The sequence below is a fragment of the Chelonia mydas genome, chromosome 5, assembly GCF_015237465.2.
Source record: "Chelonia mydas isolate rCheMyd1 chromosome 5, rCheMyd1.pri.v2, whole genome shotgun sequence".
Taxonomy (NCBI): Eukaryota; Metazoa; Chordata; order Testudines; family Cheloniidae; genus Chelonia; species Chelonia mydas.
Window position 1 is genome coordinate 132,330,167 of NC_051245.2, and position 15,515 is coordinate 132,345,681.

Sequence of the window (15,515 nt, forward strand, 5' to 3'; positions counted from 1 at the left end):
CCAGGAGGAGAGGACTTGCTTGGAGGCGGTCCAGCGCATCCTACTGGAGAGCAGGAAGCCCTCCTCGCATCAGGCCTTCTTGGCGAAATGGTCTCGGTTTTCCCGGTGGCTACCGATCAGGGCGTTTCACCAGTGACTGCCCAGATCCAGCTCATACTGGATTACCTCCTTCATCTCAGGGCCTAGGGCCTAGCGCCCTTCTCTGTCAAGGTGCATCTGACAGCCATATCTGCTTTTCACCCACCGGGGCAGGGCCACACGATATTCTCTCATGCCATGACTGGTCGATTCCTTAAGGGCTTGGATCACTTCTTTCCTTATGTTAGGACCCTGGTCCCTCAGTGGGACCTGAACTTCGTGCTGGCCAGGCTTATAGGACCTCCATTTGAGCCACTTGCTACATGCTCCTGGTCCCACCTCTCATGGAAAGTAGCCTTTCATGTGGTGATCATGTCTGCTGAGCAGGTCTCTGAGCCCTGACCTCCGAACCCCCGTACACAGGGTTCCATAAGGACAAGGTCCAGCTCCGACCACACCCTTCGTTCCTCCCTAAGGTGGTCTCCACCTATCATATGGGCCAGGACATTTTCCTGCCAGGGCTCTGTCCCAAGCCCCACGCATCCAGTGTGGAGCGCCGCCTCCACATGCTAGATGTGAGACAGGCTCTGGCCTTTTACCTGGAACATATGAAACCATTCAGAAAGTCTTCACAACTGTTCATCACCACGGCTGAACGCATGAAAGGTTGGCCGATCTCCACCCAGCGGCTCTCCAACTGGATCACTTCATGTATCCGGACTTGTTACAACCTGGCGGGAGTTCCCCCGCTGCCGATTGTGAGGGTGCATTGGACAAGGGTGCAAGCCTCGTTGGCTGCTTTTCTGGCTCACGTCCCTATTCAGGACATTTGCAGGGCTGCCACATGGTCATTGGTCTACACGTTCACCTCGCATTATGCGATCGTCTCCCAAACTAGTGAGGACGCCGGGTTCAGCAGGGCAGTGCTCTGTCCGAGTGTCTGTGAACCCACCTCCAACAGATATGGCTTGTGGAATACACATGAGCAATCACTCAAAGAAGAAAAGACAGTTACCTTTGCTGTAACCGTGCTCTTCGAGATGTGTTGCTCATGTCTATTCCACATCCTGCCCTCCTTCCCCTCTTGTCAGAGTTGACTGGCAAGAAGGAACTGAGGGTGGGGGGAGCAGGCAGTGCCCCTTATACCGCACCATGGTGGCGCCACTCTAGGGGTTGCTAGGGATGCTCCCCTACGAGAACTGCTAAGGGAAAAACTTCCAGCACCGGTGCGTGTGGCAAGCGCACACGCTTATTGTGGAATGGACATGAGCAACACATCTCAAAGAACACCAGTTATGGAAAAGGTAACTGTCTTATCCTACCACTCAGTACTAGCTTCCTGAACCCAAAAGCGACATTCCACCGTGTTCAGCTGTTCCATGAATGCCAAAAGCAATCTAATGTTGCTGCTATCCATGTTGGACTGTGCATCAGGCAACTGTGATTCCTGCATGAGGCCACATCAGGGGAATTGCTCAACCTTGCCTGGGGACTCAGCAATACCCCCAGACATGCCCGGACTTGTGTTCTCCAAGCACATGGACTAAGGGTGTAAAACAGAACATGGGGCCCAGGCTTCACCTTTCTCCTGCCTCCACTTATGCTGCAAGCAACAAGGACACTGAGATGACTTAAGACTCTAACAGAGAAGACTGGCCCAAGTTTCAAGGGTGAAACCTGTGTACTATGAACTGCAATATCCAGTGGGGTGAGAAAAGCTGCTTAATCTAGATGTTGCCCAGTCTAATAGGGTTGAGAGTTTAGACTGTGTGCTTATATTTTATTTTCTGTTAGTAACCACTCAGATTTTAAGTGATAGGCAAAAAGTCAATCTTTTGTAGTCAAACTTCTTTTACTGTTTATTTTTACCATTGAGTTTGCCTGAAGTGTGTGGCAAATCTGCTCAGGTTTGCAAAGGCTGGTGTATAGCCACTTTCCATTGTTGAAGTGGTGACCCAATTAATAAATTTGCAATGCTCAGCTTGAGCAGTGCAAGACGGCGTACTCCTGAGGTACAAGGCTGGGAGCTGGGGGAGGAGATGTGGCTGGTGCCTTGCTCTGTATGATTCGTGAGTGGCTCTGGGAGCATTCATGCAATCTAGCTGGGTGTGGGGCTCCACATGTGGTTGTGCTGAGTGATCACAGCACCTGGAGGGGTTTGCTGCTTATCACTAGCAGGGCATTGTGAGAGACAGCCCAGGCTGGTGAGTTCAGGGGGTGCAGTGGTCCCACAGTCCCAGGCTGCACCCCAGGGATCCCAGCACACACAAATTTAGAAATACTGAATTGATTTCTCAAACTTGGCTTGTATTGTAGATCTCTTTGCTGGATTAAGCAGCAGATTTCTACATCTGATTACATATGGTTTCTTATCATTATTTGACAAGGCTACAGAATAATATGCTGGGAAAATTCATCAAATTGACCCAAACCCCCATATTCTGCCCTGTTGGGGAATGACGTGCCTAAGGTAGTTAGGGCCTGTCAGGAATAGAAGGCTGTTAACATGCTTCAGGAGGGGAACTGGTAGGCTGGTTATCTAGTCCGCAGACACGAATGTTTTCTACTGTTTGGAAGCTGATTACAGGAAAACCACCATTCTGGGATCAATGGGCATCTTTGAACAAAGATGAGCCTCGCTGTATGGGCTGGCTTCCTCAGTGGGAGACAGCAGGCAATAAAGGATGATTGTATTCTCCTTTGTCTTTGTGAAAGTGACCACCAGCTTTTCCCTGGAGCACTTCCCTCCATCAGAAGCCATTTCTCAAGCTTTTGCTGCACTTCCTGCTGCAGACCAGAAGCTACAGCAATGCACGTCTGCAGACATACATCCTGTAACTTCTGTCCGATGGCTGCTTTGCTAGGCAACGCTGAGCACTTCCTAACGGGGCTCTAATCCTGTTCTTTGATCCCTACCCCCTTTAGGGTCCCTTGACAAGGGGGCTGGGCTAATTAAGGGTGAAGAGGAAGTTACTCACCTTGTGCAGTTAACGAAGGTTCTTTGAGATGTGTGTCCATATGGGTGCTCCACTGTTGGTGTCTGTGCGCCCCTGTGCCTCTAATCGGAGATTTTTGGTAGCAGTGTCCGTTGAACCCACGCATGTGCACTCCCTTCCTCGTGGTCTGCCTCAAGGCTATTTAGCCCTGCACGGGCGAACCCCCCCTCACTTCCTTCTCTACTGCAGAGCCTTATAGAGAACTTCGAAGTAGAGGAGAGGAGGGTGGGTTGTGGAGCACCCACAGAGGGACACATCTCGAAGAACTCTCTTTACTGTACAAGGTAACTTCCTCTTCTTCGTCGAGTAGTGTCCCTATGGGTGGTCCACGGTAGGTGACCCCCGAGCAGCACCCACCCCTGGAGGCTGGGACTTCGGAGCGGAGTCTTTTACTACAGAGAGTACTGTGGAGTCAAAGATGGTGTCAGCAGTCAAATCTTCAGTGATCGCATAATGTTCTGCGAAAGTATGGGCAGAGGCTCAAGTCTTTGCTATATAGATTGCTGAGATAAGGGTATCCCTACGGAATGTGACTGAGGTAGAAACTGTCCTTGTGGAGTACGTATGGACTCTGGATGGAAGCAAGTTGCACCCTTGATAAGGGATTAATGCAACTAAAGACCCATTTGGATAGTCTTTGAGCTGATAGCACAGAGCTTTTGGATCTTTCTGTGGACGAAAGGAAGAGTTTAGGGGATTTCCTGAAGTCTTTAGTTCTGTCCAAGTAGAATGCTAATGTCCTTGTAATATGTAGCATATGCATAATTCTTTCCCGGTTGTCACAATGTGGTTTTGGGGAAAATCAGGGAGATGGATCTGTTGATTCATGTGGAAAGTGCACAGAAAGTAGGGAGAAACTTGGGATATGGCCTTAGAGTTATTGTCTTATTTTATTTTTTTATAAAAAAAAAAGGGCCGTGAATGATGGATGTGCCATGAAGGCCGCTATTTCTCCTATGTGCCTAGCTGAGGTGATGGCAATTAGAAATGCTGTCTTCATGGACAGGCGTAAGGGAGAACAAGTTGCCCTAGACTCAGAGGACTAGCCCTGAGAACTAGGTTAAAGTCCCAGGCTAGAGCGGGGTGGTGTCACATGCGGGAAGAGATTCCCAATGCCCTTAAAGAATCTACGCAGTAGTGGGAAGCCGTTTTCGCCACGAGATGCACCTTAAGGGAGCTGAGTGAGAGTTTAAAATGTAGTGCAAAATCAGAGGGAGGAGAGATGAGGTTGGGTCTGTGTGTTTGGAACGACACAAATGTGGAATCGTTTCCATTCTGTAGGTAAGTATGTCGAGTGGTCAACTTTTGGTTGTGTTGCAACGTGTCTTTCAGCTGAAGGGTCAGCCCATTGTTTTGAGAGAGCGGGTGAGGAGTGGGCTGAAGAGAAACAGGAGGGCATATCGCCATCTGTGTCAGGTAAGGCAGCCAGACTTGTCATGGTTAAGACGGACAATCAGAATAACTCTCGCTTTGTCTCGTTGAATTTTCAACAGAACCTTGGATCGAGTAGGAAACTGGGAAAAACATACAAGTGGGCCTTGTCCCACGGGAAGATGAGGGCAATGAGCTGGTCCTAACTGCTGTGAAGTAGGGCTTCTGAGTGGCGTGACAGCTGTATAGATGGCAGCTGATGCTGTAAGGTATGATTGTTCAGGCCCTCAACCAGCTCATCAAAAGTGCTTACAAAAGAGGCAGTTTGAGAGGTCACTAACTGGGATGCAGACTGTTCCCACTTTTGAGCCCTGGTCCTCTTACACTGTGGCTCATAACAGCACAGCGATGGTGGGTATTGAGAAGATTGTGACCTGTGGTGTGGCTGAGAGGTCTATCTGCTCTTCTGTCCCACAGTATGGATTCCTAAGGAGTGTAACGTGGTCTGAGAATCCTTCAGGATGTGGAGAGAAAAATCTGTCTTCTCCGCAAAGAGTATGTCCCTTCAAACTGGAAGTCTGTAGCTCTTTGTGCAATCTAGAGAGGTGTAGCCAAAAAAACCAAATCACAAACCACAACCCGCCTCAGTACCACTGTCATAGTCTGGCTATTAACTGACCGTCTCTAAGAATGGTCTGAATCTGTTCTTTTTGTGACAGGTTTCAGAGGGGTAGCCGTGTTAGTCTGTATCAGCAAAAACAAAAAGGAGTCCTTGTGGCACCTTAGAGACTAACAAATTTATTTAGGCATAAGCTTTCGTGGACTAGAACCCACTTCATCAGATGCAATGGGTGGAAAGTACAGGAGCAGGAATAAATACATGAAAAGATGGGAGTTGCCTTACTAAGTGTGAGGTCAGTCTCACAAGACAATTCAATTAACAGTAGGATACCAAGGGAGGAAAAATAACTTTTGCAGTGGGAATGAGAGTGGCCCATTTCAGACAGCGGACAAGAAGGTGTGAGTAACAGTGGGGGGAAATTAGTATGGGGGAAATTAGGTTTGGGTTTTGTAATGACCCAACCTCTCCCGGTCTTTATTCAGGCCTAATGTGACGGTATCCAGTTTGCAAATTAATTCCAGTTCTGCAGTTTCATAGACAGTCTCTATGCAAAAGAATAAATGGACACAAATCTCACATCAGGCATTAAAACATTCAAAAACCAGTAGGGGAACACTTCAATCTCCCTGGTCACTTAGACCTAAAAAAGTGGCAATTCTTCAACATAAAAAACTTGAAAAACAGACTCCAGCATGAAACTGCAGAACTGGAATTAGGTTGGATGGGGTGCCGGGGGGCAGTCAGGGGGCAGGGAGAAGGGGTGGTTGGATGGGGCAGGGGTCCCGGGGGGGCAGTCAGCAATGAGAGGAGGGGTTGGATGGGGTGGCCGGGGGCAGTTAGGGAGTGGGAGTGTGTGGATGGGGCAGGAGTCTCGGGAGTGTGGGGTGGATAGGGGGGCAGGGTGGATAGGAGGTGGGGGTCGGGCCACGACCCCTGCCCCCAACCAGCCCTCCATACAATTTCCGAAATCCGATGCGGCCCTCAGGCCAAAAAGTTTGCCTGCCCCTGGTCTACTAGATGCCTTGGGTGTGGGGGAGGAAAATGCTCCCAGACAGGGCAGGAAACTGAAGTTCTTTTCCTTTCTCTCTCTTCCCCCCCTCCCCCGACCAAAGGAATAAAATAAAATAAAGGAACACTAGCCTAACTACTTTTAAGGAGAACAAAGGTAACAAAACGAACACTACTTATGCTGATGACAAAGATAAGGAAGGGACGACTGCTCATTCCGTCTGAGGCCAAAGGCAGCAGAGAAGGAAGTGAGGGGGGTTCGCCCGTGCAGTGCTAGACAGCCTCGAGGCAGACCACGAGGGAGGGCACAGACGCGGGCTCAACAGACACTGCTACCAGAAATCTCCAATCAGAGGCACAGGGGCGCACAGACACCAACAGTGGAGCACGCACAGGGACACTACTCGAAGAACAGGGGGTTAAAAAGCCAGCTTGTAAGTGACCAGACGGGCCAGTGAACACAGGGCCAGCAACGGGCAGTTTTGCGAGGGATGGGAGAGAGGGAGTGTGAAAGCCAGATACACCTGATTAACATTCTCTGAACTTAAGCCAGTATTAGCCCCCCATCGCCTACAAAAAAGCTGAAGGAGCAAAAAGAATGCAGGCAGAAGTCCAGCAGCAGAGTGGGGGCTCTCCAATGTACTGCCCTGAACACAGCACGTATGAATACCTGCCTTGGGGGCAGGTGGCGAATGTGTGCGCTTGCTCCAAGCAAGCTCATGGCCTTCAGACACGGAGTACAAGCTCTGGAGACCAGAGCGGCTGAACTGGGAGACAGAGAGGAACAGAGCAGAGCAGTCCTGCCCTCAATCTGAGGCTGTTTGTACAGTACCGCGACAAGTCGACCTATGCTACGCAACTCCAGCTACGTGAATAAATGTAGCTGGAGTCGATGTACCTTAGGTCGAGTAACCACGGGGTCTGCCCTGCCTTCTCATCTGGGGTAGAGTACAGGGATCGACTGGGGAGAGATCTGCTGCCGATTTGGTGGGTCTTCTCTAGACCCACTAAATCGACCGCTGGTGATCAATCTCAGAGTGTTGATCCGAGTTGTAGTGAAGACCTGCCCCGAGAGCCGCTGTGCTGTTGAGGAGGAAGAGGAATATCTTGGGAAAGGAGATCAAACTGGAATGAAGGGAAATGATCCCATAGTTGGGATCCTCCTTCCAGATGAGGTCATGGTGCCCTCTTGCATGGAGAATACCGCTCCGAGAGAGGGGAGCCCCGTTATTAGGAAGAGACAGGTAATAGTAATGGGGAATTCAATCATTAGCAATATATATATAGCTGGATTTGCTATGAACAGGAGACCATGAAATGCCTGCCAGCTACATGGAAACTTTTACATTTTTAATAGAGGCTAAAATTAAATGTCTATCTCAAATACAAAAAAATCCAGTAAGAGGACCAAAAAATGCCAGTGGCTAAACAGAGTAAAAGAGACAGTTACAGACAAAAAAAGCATCTTTTAAAAATTGGAAATCAAATCCTTCTGAGGAAAATAGAAAGGAGCAAAAACTCTGGCAAGTCAAAGTATAATAAGCAGGCCAAAAAAAATTCAAAGAACTAGCAAAAGATAAAAACTAACAGCAAAAATGTTTAAGTACCTCAGAAGCAGGAAGCTGCCAAACAGTCAGTGGGGCTGCTGGACAGCGAGGTGCTAAAGGAGTGCTCAGGGAAGACAAGGCCGTAGCAGAGAAGCTAAATGAGTTCTTTGCATTGGCCTTCACTGCAGAGGATTGAGGAACATTCCCACACCTGAACCATTCCTATTGGGTGACAAATCTGAGGAATGGTCTCAGATTGAGGTGCCAGTAGAGGTGGTTTTGGAACAAAATTAATAAATTATAGAGTAATAAGTCACCGGGACCAGAGGGTATTCACCCGAGAGTGCTGAAGGATCTAAAATATGAAACTGTAGAACTACAGTTATAAATCTCCCGACTGTATTTTCCACTGCGTGCGTCCGATGAAGTGAGCTGTAGCTCACGAAAGCTGATGCTCAAATAAATTGGTTAGTCTCTAAGGTGCCACAAGTACTCCTTTTCTTTTTGCGAATACAGACTAACATGGCTGCTACTCTGCAACCAGTAGAATTACTAACTGTAGTATGAACTTATCACTAAAATCAGCTTCTGTGCCAGATGACTTGAGGATAGCTAGTGTGACACCAATTTTTAAGAAAGGTTCCAGAGGTGATCCTGGCAATTACAGGCCAGTAAGCCTGACTTCAGTACCATGCAAACTGGCTGAAACTACATAAAGAACAGAATTATCACACAAGTGAATACGATGTGTTGGGGAAGAGTCCACACAGCTTTTATAAAGGGAAATCATGCCTCACCAATTATTAGAATTCTTTAAGAGGGTCAACAAATGTGGACAAGGGTGATAGTGTACTCGGACTTTTGAAAGCCTTTGACAAGGTCCCTCAAGGGCTCTTAAGCAAAATAAGCTGTCATGGTGTAAGATGGAACGTTCTCTCATGGATCAATAACTGGTTAAAAGACAGAACACAAAGCGTAGGAATAAATGGTCAGTTTTCAGAATGGAGAGGGGTAAATAGAGCTCTCCAGGGATCTGTGCTGGGACCAGTGCTGTTCAACATACTCATAAATGATCTGGAAAAAGGGGTAAACGGTGAGGTGGTAAAATTTATAGATGATACAAAATTACTCAAGACGGTAGAGTCCAAAGCAGACTGCGAAGAGTTAAAGGGATCTCAAAACTGGGTGACTCGGCAATAAAATGGTAAATAAAGTTCCATGTTGATATATGCAAAATAATGAACATTGGAAAACATAATCCCAACTATACATACAAAGCGATGGGGGTCTCAATTAGCTCTCCAAGGAAGGGATCTTGGAGTCATCATGGATAGCTCTCTGAAAACATCCATCCACTGTGCAGCGGCAGTCAAAGAAGCTAACAATGTTAGGAACCATTAGGAGGGATAGATAATAAAACAGAAAATATAATATCTCTATATAAATCCATGGTACATCCTACGCCTTGAATACTGCATGCAGTTCTGGTTGCCCCATCTCAAAAAAGATGTATTAGATGTGGAAAAAGTACACAGAAGGGCAACAGAAATGATGAGGGGTATGGAACAGTTTCTGTTTGAACAGAGATTAAAAGGACTGGGACTTTTCAGCTGGGAAAAAGACAACTAAGGGGGGATATGACTGAGGTCTATCAAATCATTTTTGGTGTGGGGGGGAAAAAAAAGAGAGTGTTATTTACCCCCACGCATAACACAAAAACCAGGGTCACCCAATGAAATTAATAGGCAGCAGGTTTAAAACAAACAAAAGGAAGTATTTTTTCCACACAACACACAGTCACCCTGTGGAACTCATTGCCAGGGATGTTGTGAAGGCCAAAAGTATAACTGGGTTCAAAAAAGAATTAGATAGATTCATCAATGGCTATTAGCCAAGGTAGTCAGGGAAAACTCCATGCTCAACTCCCTAAACCTCTAACAGATGCTGGGACAGGACGGCAGAGAATGGGTCACTTGATGATTACCTGTTCTGTTCATTTCCTCTGAAGCATCTAGCATCAGTTACTGTCAGAAGACGGGATACTGGGCTAGACGGACCACTGGTCTGACTCAATATGGCCATTCTTAAGTTCTTAGGGGACCATAAGACTGCTGGTGGAAAAGTTACAATCAATGATAAAAAATTAACCCATTTATATTTTGTATTCAGTCTCTTCTTGGGAGAGAGGTTAGAGTTTAAGGATGGTACACTGTCCACAGTGTTCAAATGGGAACTGCCTGATTCAGAGAGCATCCAAGGGGAATCTAATTTGAAGGGGACACACCCTGCAAGTGCTTCTATTATCTGAAGAATTTAGATATTTTGCTAGGCACTGTAAGGTGGTAACTCATCTTTTTAGGGTGTTGGAAAGTAGCAATATATTCCTCAGACGATGTCAGCATGAAGCTTCCCAATTGTTAACACTTCCTACAAAATCTTTTGTAATGAACAGTTATGTTTATGAGCAGCATGATGTTTGTAATTACTGTAATAAAAAAAAGACCAGACAACAGATTTAAAAAACATATTTCAACTGTATTTCAACCATTCTCTTTCAAACTGTGAAAGTCTATTCAGTTTGGTAATAAACTCATCATATGCTCTAGACTACTTTGTAAGCTTGACTCAGCGTTTCACATGCCTGAAGTTAAGATACTTTTCCTCTGCCTAACTAAAGAGAATTTATCGAGTTGCTCACTGAAGAGTTGCATGTCTATCACATTCACAAGACGCTCTATGACCTGCTTCACATTATGGTAATTGGGGGAATTGTTTGTTTTAAGGATTAGGCAGAGGTAACCAATTCTCTAATATTTTCCCTATTTATTTTTATATAAACAACAGAGGGCAGAAACAAAAAAAACAAAAAACAAAAACAAATGCTATGATGAAGCCAACATTCAAATCATTTAAAATTAAAGGACAAATTAAAAGAATTCATAATTATTCCACACCAGTCCTCTACCAGTCATAGCAAAGGCCTAGGACGCTAAAACAGTTGATGTCTGGTAGAGTACTGTACTGTATCATTTATGCAGAAGAACACGTTAAGCCATCTTGAATTCAAAGCTTCTTCCTTCCCCACGTCAAGTTTTCCCCTTTTTGTTTAAAAATATGAAATCAGTTTAAGTCCTGCAGATAAGACTCAGCATGTGAAAAATTCTCAGGCCTGCAGAGCACAGAATTGCTGAAACACAGCCAATATGTGATGGTCCAGTTCAGCTGTAAACAGAAGGTTCTCCAAGGTCAGCATGTACTGCTGGATTATCTGGTGGTGCTGCAGAGAGAGACAGACAGCTTTAGTACTCTTAGTCGCTTTTATGTACCAAAACAAACATGCATCAAACACAGGAGCCAAACTTTTGGCCAGAACTTAGGGCTACGCTGGGTGCTGGGCAGGGCTGCACGTAATTTCTACCACCTGCAAGGAAGGTGTAGCCTGGAGACATGACAGGATGTAGAAACTGCATTTGCGTTTATATCTTGTATTGCTAAGTGCTGCACTCTCCCTGTGCGAAACAAGCTGGAAAATGCTCGCAATGGTGACTCTGCAGTCCTGATCCTGAAGTGCGTTGTGGGTGGGCCTCTGCACATGCACGGCGGTAACTGTAGGATTGAATATACTACTAGGAGGCCATGTAAACTTTGTTTACAAATATGGGAGAGTAATCCACATGAAGAATTACATACCACATCCTGTACAGTTACCAACTAGTATTCACAGAGAGGACCACTTTCAATTTCTTGGCCTGTCACTTTCAGCCAAGTCACCTAAAACTTTAGTCTTTTTACACTGGTTACCAGATATTAAAAAGAGACAGCAGAGTTCCAAAGTTCTTGTGGTGTAATAGGGGGTCTTTAAACATTCCCTCCCAGGGCTGCAGTCATTTCACAAATAAAGTTTTTACAACTACCCTCTCTCAATCCATTCTTGGCACTTACATATAATAGCACCTCTTAGCGGATCTTCAAGTGCCTTTACAAGCATGGAGTCTTGATATATCCCTTACGCTTTGTATTTCCCTCCACTTTACAATGGAGGGATAGTTAAACAAATAGTTTACCTACAGTAACAGTCACTGGCAAAACTGGGATTAGAAGCAAGGAGACCTACGCACAACCCCCTGTGCTAACCAATTAGGACAACACTGCCCCAGCCAGCTGTCTTAATTAAATGAAGTGGATGAGGCTAGATGAACAGGACTGATTCTCAAAACACTAAGCATATCCACCTGCCGAACGAGACCAACCTGTAAGAAGATTTGTTGCAGTCTCTCTATACAGTTCTTGTACCAAGGCGTAATTACATCAATCCCACCAGTTTCACACCGCACTAAATGCTCGGTTAATATCATAATGAAACGCTAAAAAAGAGAATAGTTTTAAGGAAGTGCTGGTTAAGCATGTCTTGGAACATGAAGAACATACTTATCTAAGATTAGTGAGTTATTATTCTGGACAAAATAATCCATGAGATATTCTACAGACAGAAGTTTTGAACAATCAAGTCTGAATAATTCATTTAAATTAAGAGATACTAAACACTGCATTTAGACAAACACTGCCTTTGGCTTATTCAAGAAAGGCGCAATCTGGTATAAGAACTCCTTTATTCAAACACTTTGAAGTTGAACAAATCCTCTCTAGGGGAAACCTAGAAGTTTCTTGCTCTGGAGTGGCTGGACCACATTACTAGCTTCCATAGTAAAGCTATTCATCCTTCCCCATACCCTCCGAATTCTAGTCCCCTTAAAAGTTGAGGGTTGCCAGAGGGAGAAAATCCCACACCGCTACCTGGAATATAACAAGGAAGAGATTCTTCTGTTCACTCTGAGCAGACTCTACTTTCTCCTGCAAGCGTTCTATCTGCTCTTCCAATGGCCCATCTTCCCGGCCGCTGCTTCGGTCGTCGTCCTCGTCCTCGTCATCACTGTCTCGCTGGCAGTGAAAGTAACAAAGTTACTGACACAGCCATGGTAAAGTTTAGCTAGTGAGATCCTGCTAGTGCTCATACTACAACACATGTGCATGGCTGCTAGCAACTTGCCTAATGAGGCCTCAATGGAAGTGGAGCTGCTCTGTAATCATTTATCAATACTGTAAATTGGCTGCATTCGTGGGTTGTTTACAATATGAACATGCTGCTTTAGTTTACATGGGGCTGGTAGGGAAGAGGAATAGCTAAAGATAGACCACTTTTCAGCAAACACTTGCACTGAGAAGAGATGCTGCCAGGACAGGACAAGGCCTGGGAACCAGGAGATCAAAAGAACTGCGACAGGTTTAAAAAGGAAGATTCCTCCTCCCTCGTCCCCGAGAGGTGGGGAGTTGTCCGATGGAACCAAACAGACAGACACACCCACACTCAGTGGAGATGTCTGAAGAAGTTAGGCCAGCTTCGTTTACCTGCCAGGGATGGTAAGGTTGTTTTAAAATCTTTAAGTGCTTTGTTTCTACTGCTAAAAAAACCATCTTGGTTTAGAAAGGCTGCCCGGTCAACACACACACCATTGGTCACAAACTCCTGAATGGAAGAACAGCAGGTGCCAGAACGCAGTAGAATCTGCTGGGTGTGCACATAGCTAATACCCTGCGTGCTGGGCCTGGTCTAAGAGCGGTAAAGGTAAGGGAGAGGTAAAGGCACAAGGCCGGACAGTGGAGAGGGTGCACTCGGAGACCAGGAAGGGGAGAGAGGTGCAGTTAGCCCTTGTAATTGTGACATGGGCTCACTGTGGTGCTCCTTACGAAAGAAAAATTTAGATAACAGTTACTGTCTGTCCCCCTAATCTATTAAAAAAAAAGCATCTTCAGAACTGCCATTTGACCCTTAGCAACTAGCCATGAGTCAGTCAAGGGAAGTTATACAAAGAACTAAATGCAGTTTAGTAGGAAATAAGGAATTAGGCAGATGAAGGTTTTGACTGCAGGTATTATTTGCTTTGTTATTCTCACAAAAGATTGTTTTTCTGCACATCTGTCCAGAAATTAAACAGCTATAAATTTCAAATATTTGTAGAAATACTATATGCAAAACCAATTTAGGATGACAAAACTAGGGCCCCTGTGTTAAGTAATCCAAGAGGTGTGATTGCTTGCATAAAAACTGACAAGCAAGTACTTTTCTTCCTCTGCAGCCCTGGATGTAACCTTTCTTCAAAACGGCTTATATCCGCATTAACACATTATAGGTCCAGTCATCTAAGGATATAGTGCAGGGGAGCATTGTTCACACAACACAGTCTACAATATTGTTCAGAACTGAATTCCAACATAACCGGAAATGCATTAAATAAAACTAATTATGCTAAAGATAAACGGAGAAAACATTCAAGGTACTAAGTGCTTTTAATGCACATACAGACTTTATGTGGAGGGGCAAGACTCAATTTTTTCCCCACAAGTGTTGTTTGGGATGTCAATCAATCAGTTTCTTCAGACATTATCAGCTTTCCCATTTAATCTATTTTGGCATTCAGTTATCCTTGGAACCAAAATAATGTGTTTTAAAATAATACTGAAGTCGTTACACACAAGGGATAGCGTTTAAAGCTGTAACATCTTGTATAGTAACTTCTGGGGGTAAGGTCACACATGGGGATTCAAAATGTATTCAGAGCAAACAAAAAGAGTATGTGAAACTGTCAAAATCCAGAAGCATGCCCTGGAACATAGTGGCAGCATAAGCATGGGACAGTAGGTCAGTTGAGTCCCCCAGCTTCTCTACCATGACTAGCCTCTCTAATTTGCTTTTCTGTAATATTTATCAAGTTACTAAATGATATATCTACAAGTTTGAAGACGAATCTTTTATCTGCAACTAGAGTAAAGCTGAAATACTGAAAATACAATTTCCATTGCTACACAAGAATGTAACAGAAAACGAGAGTGAGTTAGCTGAGAGGTAGCTGTCACTGAAGCATCTATAGTTGGCAACAAAAATTTAGTGTTCTCTTGTAAAAAGAAAAGGAGTACTTGTGGCACCTTAGAGACTAACCAATTTATTTGAGCATAAGCTTTCGTGAGCTACAGCTCACTTCATTGGATGCAATCCTTTTCTTTTTGCGAATACCGACTAACACGGCTGTTACTCTGAAACCTGTTCTCTTGTAGTTACTTCATGAGAAAGACCTAAAAAAGCAGTAAAGGAACGTAAACTGAGCTCCATTTACTTTGACTTCTTGGCTGTAACAGCCTTTACAGCTGTATTTGAAGTTCATGTTAGTATCACAATCCCTGTGGAATCCAAGTCAATATCTATGTGCTACTGATGGGTATAATGTTGTAGAAACATTAACAGCATATTTATTTTGTCTCTCTCAGAGCAAGTCTCATATCAGTTGACATGCTTCCTGCCATAGAAAAAGTATGATTTAGTCTGAAATGCAGTAAATGCGAAATTTACATGGCTTTACTTCAATAAACTAGTGCTACTAATATATTTACAAGATACAAAACAAGACACTTACTCGTTTGTGTTGCCTGGCTAATCTTGCTTTAGTCTCCTCTAGTTCCTTTTGGATCTTCACTACATGCTTGTTCATCTTACGAATTGTGGAGTGTAAGATCTCCCAGATATAGAACCTACCAGAGAACCAATTATAATCTTATTGTAGCCGGTAACAAAATACAAAACACAGTAAATAGTAAACTGTAAAAGAGCAGAGAGAAAAATCACACGTCTAAAATCTTAGCTGTATTTTAGCCCCAACCTTCTTACTCACTCAGACTAACAGCAACAGTGAGGGTTTCAAGTGTTACCAGAACGTATTAAGAGTACATAATCTATTACAGAAATGCATGTACAGGAAGAATTTTCCAAAGTTTCAACTATAACCTGAATTCCTTTGCAATTTATGCAACTTATGCATGTGAAGTACAATATTAATACTAGGG

The 15,515-nt window shown here is 44.7% G+C and overlaps 1 protein-coding gene across 4 annotated transcripts in view; it reads right to left on the bottom strand.

The window, feature by feature from the left end:
• Positions 1-10,136: 10,136 nt before the first annotated feature.
• The window catches only part of NCBP1 (nuclear cap binding protein subunit 1), a 59,321-nt gene continuing 53,942 nt past the window's right edge, over positions 10,137-15,515 (bottom strand). For 2 of the 4 annotated variants that reach the window (XM_037902386.2, XM_037902385.2), the window contains exons 20-23: positions 15,089-15,203; positions 12,417-12,560; positions 11,873-11,986; positions 10,137-10,899 (exon numbers count right to left, since the gene is read on the bottom strand). In XM_037902386.2, the coding sequence (XP_037758314.1) occupies positions 10,786-10,899; positions 11,873-11,986; positions 12,417-12,560; positions 15,089-15,203 (487 nt within the window). In that variant the 3' untranslated portion in view covers positions 10,137-10,785. The other 2 variants (XM_037902388.2, XM_037902389.2) reach the window with 2 other exon arrangements.